This window comes from Aspergillus saccharolyticus (assembly GCF_003184585.1).
Source record: "Aspergillus saccharolyticus JOP 1030-1 unplaced genomic scaffold BP01scaffold_11, whole genome shotgun sequence".
In the NCBI taxonomy this organism is placed as follows: domain Eukaryota; kingdom Fungi; phylum Ascomycota; class Eurotiomycetes; order Eurotiales; family Aspergillaceae; genus Aspergillus; species Aspergillus saccharolyticus.
In genome coordinates, this window is record NW_020290621.1 from 419,668 (window position 1) to 432,058 (window position 12,391).

Genomic DNA, 12,391 nt, shown 5'->3' on the forward strand with positions numbered 1-12,391 from the left:
ATCATTTCTCAACCTGAGTCAAGTCATGACTGCCTAAGCTATCCCCTGCATCCTGGTCCATGAGGTAGGTGGACTACTTCATCTTGTACGAGTAGAATGATAAAAGTATACTTGAGCAGTATACTGTATTATAGAAGTATATGTAGAAGTCTAGAAGGTACAAACAATATGATATTGTATTGTATTGAGTGGTCCCGTTCCCGTTCCTGTTCCAGATCCATTGTTGCTCCCCGGCTGTTCCGTCCCCGCCCGTCCCCGTGGTTCTTTCTACTGTACTTTACTACTACTAGTACATTTTTCACAGACAATGCACATCATTAGCAAGCAATGGATATCATCGCATTCAATAAAGTCCATCTGACAACTCGGTCATGCAGTAGTGACCTGTCAGTTTTACTATTGTACACGTTCACTTCTTTTTAGAATCCCTTCCCCATGACAGAAAAAAAAAACAAAAAAAGAAAAAAAAATAACTCCAGAGGAAAACAAAGAGGTATTCATGGCAGACAGGAACACATAATCAAACACGCTTGAGAACACCATGCAAACCAGAATGACAAGGTAGGTCGCATATGCAAGTGGGTAATTACACAGGAAACAACAACATCAGGATAACTGGGCGATTTTTTTTTTTTTTTTTTTTTTTTTTTTTTTTTTTTTTTTTTTTTTTTTTTAAAAAAAGAAAAAAAAAAAAAAAAAAAAAAAAAAAAAAGGTAAAAGGAGCATGGCGGCTCTCCGTACCGTCTATATACCGTAGAACAGATGGACGCAGGGAATCAAAATCCAATCGTCCGAAAAGAAAGGAAAAGTCTATCTTCCAATGATGCTGTCCATCTTGGACGATGCACATGAACGTAAGCCCCCTCAATTGGGGACTTCTCCGCTTGAGGGACCGCACAGCGGCCACCCACAGCAGCGGTTGAGGATATCTTCCACCCGTAGATAGAGTTAACTCATTCTCTGGGCCATAATAGCCCACCCAGCCCAGCATAGAGAATGAGGGTGGAAGAGAGGGGAAATTGAATAAAGTGACACAAAAAGAAGTCGCCATGAATCTCTCTCATCATACTCATCAGGCATGACATCGTCAGGTCTTCTACCGCTGGGCCTGGCTGGTCGACCGCTGGTGGGCGTAGGTAGACGAGGTGTTGCTCCGCCGCGTCGACCAGCTGCTGCTCCCGTCGCTGTCGCGGTCGGTGGCCAGGGCCGGGGGCATCTCCTCCGAGTGCGTACGGTGCGTGCGGATGTGCTGCTTCATGTTGTCCTTGCGGGTGAAGGCCTTGTTGCAGATGGGGCAATGGACGCTCTTCTCGCCCGTGTGCTTCTTGCCGTGGCGGGCGGCATGCCCTGAAGTGGTGAAGGTCGCCGTGCAGCTATGGCTGGCGGCAAAGGGGCAAGGGTACTTGTTCTTGCGAACCCCGGACTTGGCCGCCATGCTCTCCTTGGAGGTGCTTCCGATCGAGGGCTGCGGCGACGGGGGCTCGACCACCGAGCTCCCGCTGATGCGCTTCTCCGACATGGGCCGGTAGCCATGGGCCTCTTGCCGGCTCAGGTGGTAGTGCGATCGGACGCTGGCCCCGCTGCTCATGTAGTCGTAGGAGCAGTCGGAGGATCCGGGCGACGTGGGTTGCGTGGGCTCAGACACCGGGTCGAAGGGATGACGGGCCATGGCGGGTGATACGGAGGGAGAGTTCGTGTAGGCATGATGGTGGTAACGGAAATCAGGAGTCAACGTCCTTGTCGTCGTCGTCGTCGTCGCTGTCGTCGTCTGCTGAGGTTCGTAGTGGTACGAGGAGTAGGAAGAAGCGGAATTCTGTCGAGAGATGCCCGGTGCAGACCGCACCGTAAAGGCCGGGTTGTCGTCATTGTTCAAGATTGACACAAAGCTTGCTTGACAGCTAGCCATTTTGTCCACCGTTATCAATCGACCTGCGCGAGTCCTGATTAGTTCCGAGTCTCTTTATCTCAATCTCCCTTCAGTCCTGGGGTTGTTGTCGTCCCCTTATCTATCCTATCTCCGGCTGCCGTCGGCCATGAATCTCGCCGGATTCAAGCAACCCAACAACCCAAACCTCTGCACAGAGCACAAGAACATTGAAGAAACAAGAGTCATACGACCAGGGCACGAGAAGAAGTAAAAAGAAGAAGAAAAAAAAAGAACAAGGAACAGTACGTACCAATTAGTAAGAAAAAATGTTTGTCTTGTCGGACTCAGTTGGTGTAACGAGCCCCCCTCCTCGATATTTAACAAGAATTGCTGGGATAGAAGATGCACTGAACAAGCGATGAAGGCTCCACGGTTGTGACTGAGACAACGAGACAATCACCCGATGTCGATCCCTCGAGGGTGTCGATGCGCGCGGGGTCCACCGGCTGCTGGTTGAGTAGGGCAAATAATCCTGTAGCTCGCAATCTGGCCCAGTCGAATTTGGCAGGGTTGTCGGAGATAATCCCAACAAGCACACACACACACACACACACACACACACACACACGAGCACACTGAGTTTCTTCCTTTGGCGGCGGTTTGGCTGGATAAGACCGGTGGTCGTAGAAGGTACGGATAGAAGAAGATCGGCCGGAAGTGGGAAAATTGGCAAGGAGGGAAGTAAATGATAGACGAGGCAGAGGTCGGGAGGATAGAAGGTGGGATTAGGGAGGGAAAGTCAGCAGGAAGGGGTGTAGTCTGTATGAGAGGTCGAGATATATCAAACTTGGGAACTAGAGATGGGCAGACCCAGAATCTTAAAAGGCGAGCGAGTAGCGAGAAGGAGTGAGAAGTGGAGGGTGGTGGGCAACAGAGGTGACGAACGGTCTTCTCGTCTCAGTAAAAGAAGCATCTTGAAACCCGTCCAGGGTCTCTCCAGAAGCTCTGGCCATATCCACCAGTCCGTCAGTTGAGTTCACTCACTAGTGGAAAATAGAATAATGGAATACTGGATAATGGATAATGGATGATGTCCACGACGCTAGTTCATCGGGTGGAGTACAAAATAGGCATCATCATTTATGGTAACAGTGACGGAAATACATTAGTGGTTATGATTTTATTTTATTTTTCTATTATTTTTTTTTTTTTTTTTTTTGGTTTCCGAGAAGGAAAGAAAAGAGAGAAAAAGGAAAAGAAAAGAATTCTTGGGGGGGTCTTGTCTTGGGGTCTTGGGGGGGAAAAGCCAAACGGGCATTTGGAAAAGCAGACCCTAAACTGGAGAACAGCCACAGGGTCTATGCCAATAGAGAGCTTCCGCTTGTTGAGCCGACCAGAGATTAGATGGAGATTTAATTTCCCGGATGTCTCTCTTTCTGATTACTATTTCTTTCTTATATATATAAATATAAATATTTATATCTATGTATCAATTTTTTAATTTTAGTTATACTTTATTTTTCTTTTCTCTCTTGGTGACTACTGCATGAGAACTCTTGTCAAAGAATAGTCAGGTCTCAGCCCGGATATGCAGGTTTCCATCTCCCATTCATTCCCTCATCGACAACCATCTCGGCAGTCGGCACTAATTCAATCCGCACCACCGCTCTTAGTCAGCCTCAGTCGGGCGGTATCTTCAATCCTCCCCGAGAATTAACCAGTAAAAAGGGAAACAGCCACGCGGTTGAACCAGTCAAGCCAAAAGGTGGGTGTGGCTCGGCTCCTGTCATTATTCGTTCTGAATGGGGATTCTTGGAACGAGTCTAGTCGACGGGACTAAACTACTCGCAAGCTTAGCTCCGAGGTGACCTCGTCATCCAGAGGGGGGGGTCGGGGGTCCGTCAGCTAGAAAGGGCCGATGGCCTCTTTCAGGGCCCAATAGCCCCTCTTCTTCCCACCGGGCTTGCATCTAAAATACCTAGATCCCTGACTGGTACGTGTCCCTGTCGTCAGCTGGAGGGCGGAGGGAAAAGGAGAGGGAAAAGAGAGGAGTTTGGACGTGTTCTTCCTTGCACCGAATTACTTGTGTAGTGTGTAGTGTGTAGTGTGTAGTGTGTAGTGTGTAGTGTGTATTGTGTATTGTACTGTGTATAGCAGTACTTGTTTGATTTGATTGATGTGATGAAATCTGTACTGGTAGATCGACAGTAGTCAGTAGGGATGAGTGTGGTGGACCTCGATTCGACGCAAAGAATTGAATTGGCAGGTTGGTTATCGGCAGTGGTGGGCACTAACTTTCCAGGGCTCCCCGAGTCCCAAACTGCGAGAGGGTACGGATTTGGTGAGGTATCGATCGTCTTTCCGAGTGGCAACTGGTGTCAAGATCAATTCTGATGATTAAGCAGCCGTCCTCTTCCCGGTTGCCCTGATGACCCTGTCGCTTAACGGGGTTCTCGTTTCTTCAAGAGATACGAAGAGATACGAAGTAACATGCAGGGATTCTCAGTAGAAATCCCAATATAACACACGTTGAACATTGCCCAGCTCATTCTGCCCGCTCATTCTGCCCGCTCATTCTGCCCGCTCATTCTCGGAATACAGCTCAAAGCCGTAGAAATGCCCTCACGGTAGCCAAACCACCGACCACCGACCAGGGGGTCACCTCCCCAGAAGGAGGCTTACGGACAAGCTTTTAGCCACGCTGTACTGAAATCTAATGGGAGGAAAGGTAGTGGGTTGGCAGCGCTAGTCATCACACTTAGCATCACTTTCGAGCCTCATGATTGGTGCCACTGGGGCAGATCAATCTGGATCAAACCCTCAAAACTGTTCTTGCCCCTCTCAAGTCACTACACTGTCAAGGGCGGCTTACGAAACATCATTTTTGTTTTTTGAAACTAAATTTTTCTGGGTCTGTTTTCTTACTCAGATTATCTCCGACCTGCACATAAAGACACACGTACACTGGTGTCAAAGTTTCTCAGCGATCTGAGCTGAGGAGATCGTCTCATATCTCCTGTTCTGGTACTCTCCTCCGACCCGGGGGTCGGAGGTCGGAGGTTACCAAAAAAAAAGAAAACCTTCATTGCTGCGGGATGAAACTCTCGGGCGAATGATTGTAGTAATTTGTGAGGGGGAAAACAGACGAGGGATTGTTTGATTCGGTAAAGTGTCCGCATGATTGTGGAGAAAAGATTTCACTTCTGTTTGATTTTCTTTCTTTCTGCCCCGATTACCGATTAAACCCGGTACTAACTACTACGCATTATGAGAGATAACGCAGAGTTAAGTCGCCCCGTTAACGATTTTCGCTTGACGGAGCAGACTAGTAGATTAACTTTGTCCTCTTTCCTTGCTGGTGCTGGTGCTGCTGCTGCTGTTGCTGGATTCTTGTCCTTACGGGTTAGTATGTTCCAAGCTCAAAAATGATTATCCCGACGTTCTGGAAAGCGCCCCACTGGGGACCCGGAAATAGCCTCGATTCCAATAGCGGCGAGACACACACAGTGTGGTCAACTTGACTCGAGAGGTCTGCCAATAATAGCCCAGGGGGACCAAACGCACTGCCGTTGTGTTTGGAACAGAAAACAAACCGTCAATGACCATCAATGCTTGTCTTGTCTCTACAGTCCACCTGGTGGTCAGGCGACATGACAACAACAGCACAGAATGTACCCCCCCTCGCCCTCTTATTTGACCGACCCCCTTTGTATAGACATGAGTAAAGTCACTGATGAGTGACTTCATCATGACAACCGCTGCATTAAGCACCTCTCTCCGGATTGCCTGATCGACCCTGTCAGCGACACCAAAAACCAAGCACTGGGGGGGCCTGCTGCACATTACCAATCACAAACCCACCCGCCATAGCCGTCGAACTCAGCCGCGCTAACAATGCCAAACCAAGCTTGGCTTTATTGCTAAAACCTAGGGGTCGGTCAATAATCATGGTTGAGGATCCCATGCATACGTATACTACTAACCCCGTCGACGGAGCCCCAGTTTGTTTGCCGGGGGTCCGACGCGCAGCCAACCCCGTTTTTCGGGGCCAGTGGTTTGTGAGGATGAGATTGGTTGTTTTGTATTGCAATGGAGCACGGTGAATTAGGTACAGACAGATCGCCTGTGTACATTCCAAGGGGTGTCGATATCTACTGCGAGTCGAGTTACGACAGCTGACAGGTAGTGCGCCAAGCTGAATCCCTTACTCATACCTATACCTACTTTAGCCATGTTCCCCCCTCCTGTCTCCCTCCGACCCTGTCCCCCCCCCCCTCGCTTGGACCCTGACCACCATCTATTTGTACCAGCTGTTACTGATCTGGTTTGCTCAATTCAATTCAAACGACTGCACGACCACTGCAACTGCACTGGTTTACAGGCCCATCCCATCCTCGAACCAACCACACCACCAGTGGATTACCAATCTCGATCCAGCGAGTACGCGTCACTGTCAGAGGAGGGAGGGGGGTTCGGATATAATGTCGAAAAAGAGTAACTTGCCCCTTGTTCTCTTTTTGCGTGGGAAGCGCGTGGCCGAAGAGCCCCTCTCCGAGACCCCCGAGTGCCCCATCCCATCTCCCGCCAGCCTCGTGGCTAGTGTGGCCCTGAGGATCACCCATTGGCCCCAAGATCGTTAAGAATGTTGATGCCTAGGGACTCCATCGCATAGAGGATATCAACTGTCGGCGCAATCGGAAGGGAGGATGGCTGATAACGCAGTAGGGCCACATTTGCGGTATAAGATACTTCCGCTTGTATCCTACTGTGTCATGTGTATAGTACCAAGTGTCTGGTACGTGAGCAAGGTATATTGGAGGCTGCTCGAGTCTTGCCGGGAGGGAGATTGATACTTCGTTGTCTCTGGGTTGACTGGTAGGCATCCAGATACTCGATGCTATGGATCGTGAGGAGGTGATGAGAGGCGGACCACAATATCAATCTGCTCCGTAGGGAGTAGACTACAACTTGATAGCATATCGGGAATCTGCAAGGCACGCATTCTGACAGCGCGGCTAGAAGTATAAGGGCCACCTCCAAGATCGACTGTGATGCCAGCACTCCCCCCCCCCCCGGGAAAAAAGGTTCAATTAGAAACACGATGGTTTCGGGGTGGTTGACGCAGGGCAGTGAGCTGTCGGACCGGGAGTATACCGATGACTAACGAACCCCGTCACTCGTTGACCCTTTGCCGAGACAAACGGGAAGGAAACATGGGGGGACGACTAAATTACACAGTACGGTAGTTAAGTTAATTATGCGAAACCTGCTTAGTCACTATGCTCTAAGCTAAAATAACTAGGATTTTCCCGTTGTCCGACGTAGTCAAGCTAGTAGTTATCGCTCGACAGACATCGCCATCCCATCCCGCGGGCTGAGCTGGCGTGGCTGAGCTAACGCAGGGTATACGAGTCCCTACAGGACCAAGACTTTTTGGTGTACACGCTATCGCGACTGCATACGTAGACGCGATTCCTCTCGACAGCCTTCTTGGCCCTATGGACATGGACGAGATCCGTCCATCCCGTCAGTTCGTCTAGGGTCTGGTTCCCCTTGGTGAGTGAGTGGCAGTGTGGCACACATCCACCAATCGCTTACAGCCCGTCAATACCTAGCCGGGCGAGAAGCCCGGCACTTAGTCATCTACCGCTGCCGAGGCTACCGAGGCTTTGTAGATCATGTTTTCTCCGAGTGAGTCGAGGATTCAGATTGATCCTCAGAGTCTCGACTGTTATTCCATAGTTCGTCGACTTCAAACCCGATATGAGGCGGAGTAACCGTACCTGAAAGAACCAACTTCCAAACAAACGTCGTCTAGTCGTTCCTAAATCAATGATCATCGTGCAAGTTAAAAAGATCTGCCACGGAGTATAACTTCATGGCCACGAAAAGAGCACATGACTAAGCGGGAAATGAGTCAGCGGACCCAGAATTCTCGGTTCCATGGGCCAACGTTCTGCAGTATGGTCCAGATCTTCAAAGATGTTCTTCAGCGTGAATGTATCCATTCGGTAGTTAAGGGATCTGCTCATTTCATCCAATAGGGGATATTGCACGGAGAGCGACACCGTCGAGTCTAAATTCCCCTTCACTGATCTGCCACTATCAAAGCTAGACACGGTACGACGGCGACCAAAGTAGTCAATACTACTAACGGAGTACGTTGTAAGCGATAGACCGCTAAGGCCGATGCGGTTACCGGCAAACGCACAGTGACGACGACCGACCCTGACCTGACCCTGTCTTGTCGACGAGGTGAAACGGACGAGGTGACAACGAACTTGATTTGATTCTGTTGATGCTATTGCTGGCCGCGACTGAAACAACCCAGCACCCACCGGTAAAAGTGTCAACGCAACACCCATCATCATCTGAGGACTGGTTGGTTTCCCCAGATCTCCGAACCCATAGATCCGATTTCCCGGGCCCCTGGAAAGTTCTGCTCTGCGACCAGCACCAAAAAAAAAGTGTGCGCGTGTAATATTTTAACCGGGCGGCGTCGACATGTCAGACTTATTGGTAGGTACTCCGTACTGTGTAGAGTTTACACTTTACCCTAGTTATACTCCGTACCTCTGGATGATGGTTCCCAATTTACGGGTCCTCCGTACGTACTCTTTCAGTTTCCAGACATGGTGATGCGCATCAGATTGACTTTCAGTTTCCTTGTCCCGAATCCGTACCTGAGTTGGCGAATAGAAAACAGTGAGTGGGAGAGGCGAACAGAACAAGAAGATTCGGAACGAGAAAGCCCTATGGACCCTTAATTCCCAGGTTCATTTCTGCTGGATCGACTACCCCGAACTAGAACTAGCAATGAGCCAAGCGCCGCCCCTAGAGTGTCCACTTATCCAAAATATCCAGTCATCTCACGTAGACTAACGGGTCAGTAGTTTTTTTTTTTTTTTTTTCTGGCGTCGGGGTCTGTACTAATTCGTAATTCGTACACTTTACCTACTCCGTACAGAGTCAAGCGCAAGTTTGCTTTTTTTTTTCTTTTTTTTAGGGTTGCTGCGTGTCTTGGCTCAGGGCTCGGGTCAGAAGTTACGGTCGGGAATTCCGAATCAGAAGTAAAGTACAGTAGGGTTTGTTGATTGACGGGAGGAGGTGTTTATTTTAGTTACTAATTCCCTGGAACATTTGGATGTGAAGCGATTGGATACTGTCTGAGATAGACCGAGAAAGCGTGTGCTCAGATACACAGTAGATCTAAGTGCACTTATCGCCCCCTCTTCCTGCTAATATGGCTAACTACATGCTGCAGAGTCATTTCACGAAAATACATCCATCCCGCCGCAGCATAGAAAGAGGGGGGGGGGACGCGTGTGCACCCTTCGGATTTAAGGTTAGTCTGACAAGCCACGAAACTTCAGGGTTTTTGACACCCTCCCCTTTTCCCGTGTGAGGGAGAAAGAAAACTGGGCTGGGTGAGGGAGGGACCACGCGGTCTGAGATTTCGGCTAGGTAATAGTAGACCACCTCCTGGGAGTCGTGTTGTTGAGACTGAAGCAAGATACGGCTTGGGATTGAGGTCTGTAGTCTGTAGGTAGTCTGTCTGTCGCTGGAAGCTACCTGAGTAGTACTGAGTATGTACTATGTAGTCATGTGCAGTGCACATCCCCGAGACAGGGTCTAGCCAGATCGATGGGAGGTGAAAGTCGTCAGGAATACCGGATTGGGAAACGGGTGTTGCGATCGCCACGAGAGCGGGCTCGCACGGATTACCGTCTTGGAAGTGAGTGAGTGCTGAGAATGGTACAGAGTCATACACAGACTTATATCTCTGATTATACAGTAAGGAGTACCTAGTGTTATAATCGTACGGGTGGTGGCCACCAGGCAGGAGTATAGCAAACTCACCAGCATCCAACCCGAAAGAGGGAAGAAAACAGTGCATCTCATCGCAGAGAGACACTCAAGCAAAAAAAACCAAACCAAAGGCCCTGAGATCTTCAGGGTCCGAAAAGAAAGTTTGGGAACCGTAGCTTGTCGGAGCTATTACGTAGGCCCACTTCATTCCTCCCTCCCTCCCTCCCTCCAAAAGAGAGGATACGAGTACGAGATGGATTGTTATTCCCGCTTGGGTTGGTTGGATTTGTTCAGGGTCAGACAGAGAGCCCCGGTGAATTGTGGTATGGGGTTATTCGGTTTTTTTTTTTTTTTTTGGTCTTCTTTTCCTTATTTTTTCCCTTTACTTGGTTTCTCTTTTCCAGAAATTCGGACCACGCATATACCTTTCTCTAAGGAGGGGAAGATTATTGGCTGGTGGAATCACTAGTGTAGGGAAAATGGGCTTCGCTTGGCGTCACGTTACCCTCGACTCTGCCAGTTGGGTTTTTTTTTTTTTTTGGTTTTTGTTTTTCTCGCTGGGCTTGAAGGAGGAATTTGCTGCGATAATAATTTTGGGTGGGGTTTTGCGAGAAGCGATTGCACTTTTGCTGTCAATGCTGCGAGATTTTTTAGAGTTTATTTTTTTTTCTTACTTTTAAATCATAACAGGGACTCTGTGTACAAGTCAAGTGATTTCTGTAGTGCAACATTTCAAGTAAAGTAAACAAATACCTACGAGGGAAAAGTGTATATACAGCTGATCATTTCCTACCATGTGGCCTGATACTTTATCATTAAGTTATCTCCGTTTCTCCTCCTCCTTTAAATGACCGTGACTCGCTCAAGCTTATCACACGCACTCCAAAACAACCAAAGAAAAGCAAAAAGAAAAGAAACGAGAAAGCCACTAGCACTTTTAAGCCCACACAGGGCTGCGTAAGCAGAGACGTCACTCAGTGGGGTCTGAGATTTGACATGCCGCGCGTAGGAATCAGAATTCGTTCTTTAGCATCAGCCAAAGTGGGCTCGGAAAGGGAAAGAAGGAGAGATACGCTTGGGGTTTGCCGGAGGCTAGCCTCAAAAGCGCCTAAGCTGGATGCAGTAGTGGGAGGAGGGTTGGTCAGGGCGAACGGGGCCATGGAATTTGATTTTGTGACTAGTTATTGACTCCGTACTAGTCATCTCGACTATTCGGTAGATAGGGATGGGGGATTTCATTTGGCTGGATGGGGTGGGCTAACATAGCATCACAACTTCAGAGCCCATGCTGTGTGCGCTGCAGTGGACACTGGATGTTCAATTTAACTACATTGTAACTACAGTACACACTTGGTCATTCATCAATCACGACACACGACAAAAAGAGAGCTGAGGATGGTATACGTAAGCTAAGCTATAACTAACCAACCCAGACACCCACAAGTACAGTGTGCATGTCTGCATGAGGCTTGCTTCTGCTTGGAGCAACTATCGAACCGCTTCCCACAGTCGCCGCAGATGATGAGATTGGTATCATATCTAGCGCCAGTTTGCGTAATAATCCCCTTCTCCAGCATTGCCGCCTGCATTCGCCCCGTTGGTGGAGGGGCCCCTTCCCCCCTCCCTCCGGGGCCTACACAAGCACTCCCTCCTGTCCCTGTCGTCCCGATTGCTGTGATCGTGTTGAACCTCCCTCTGGGGGCCAGGAGGATGTAATCTCGGTGCGCGAGCAATAACTTTCGATCCATCAATGTAATGGTGAACTCGATCAGGGGCAGTTGACGTGGACGCCTACGAATGAGTGGGACTTTTGATTTGCGTGGTCGAGAAACTAGGGCTGGCGGGGAACGCGAGAACAAGATATTCTGGCGCCGACTAGAGCTTTGATGGGGACGCAGGGCGCTCCGGCCGACACATATCGCTTTTATCATCACGCCGGTTAACTTGTCGATATCTTTCTGCCTGGTGCGGGCAAGGACAATGGCAATTTCGGGGGTGATGGGGAGTTCCACAGATCGGGGGCAAGGCGAACCTGCTCACGACACCCCGACCCAGGCTGACCTTGCGCCGTCTTGATGCGCCCCAGTGGGCTGGATGATAACGCGAGTGCTGTCTCGGTCCTCCTCCTTCTCCTTCAGTAGCAAGTACGTAGCAGGTTGCCTGAGTCTACGTGTGCATGATGACGGCGCTGCTGCAGGCTCCCTTCCCCGGGGGCAAAGAAGTCGAAGCAACATAAGCGTCCCTGACTCGGGACAACTGCCCCCTCCTCCTGCAAGATGTAGGTATACCTCCTGGGCGTAGTTAATGCAAACGTGTCTCAGTCAGCCACTACGACTACCTACCCAACTCCCCGCGAGTGCGGAAAAGAAGGGTCTCGTGCGTCGCAACAGACCAACAACGTATCGGGGCGGCACGCAGAGTGAACCTGCAGGGAAGATCATGCCTAGTCAGTGCTAGTAGACTTGAAGCACATACGAGGAGGAGAAACCATCCCATCCCGCTTCGACTCCGTGGGATGACATTCGGATCCTACTTTGCGTAGATGAGGACGTCCGAAGAAGACCGCCCCGCACCCGGCGTCGTTGGAGTAAGCAGCCACCAAGCAACAAGCACTCGGGTTGGATTGATCTTGGGCTGGTTGTTTCACGCATGCCCGCAGCGGCATGTCTTCCTTTGCACTTTCTGATCGAGGAAGGTTGATCCAGGGAAGCGAGG

General features: G+C 49.7%; 1 protein-coding gene across 1 annotated transcript; it reads right to left on the reverse strand.

The window, feature by feature from the left end:
• Positions 1 to 902: 902 nt before the first annotated feature.
• BP01DRAFT_355887 (C2H2-type zinc finger protein) lies at positions 903 to 2,109 on the reverse strand. Its single transcript, XM_025574804.1, has one exon. It carries the CDS (start codon positions 1,904 to 1,906, stop codon positions 1,097 to 1,099), a length of 810 nt encoding a protein of 269 aa, XP_025432214.1. The 5' UTR covers positions 1,907 to 2,109; the 3' UTR covers positions 903 to 1,096.
• Between the last annotated feature and the right edge of the window lie 10,282 nt (positions 2,110 to 12,391).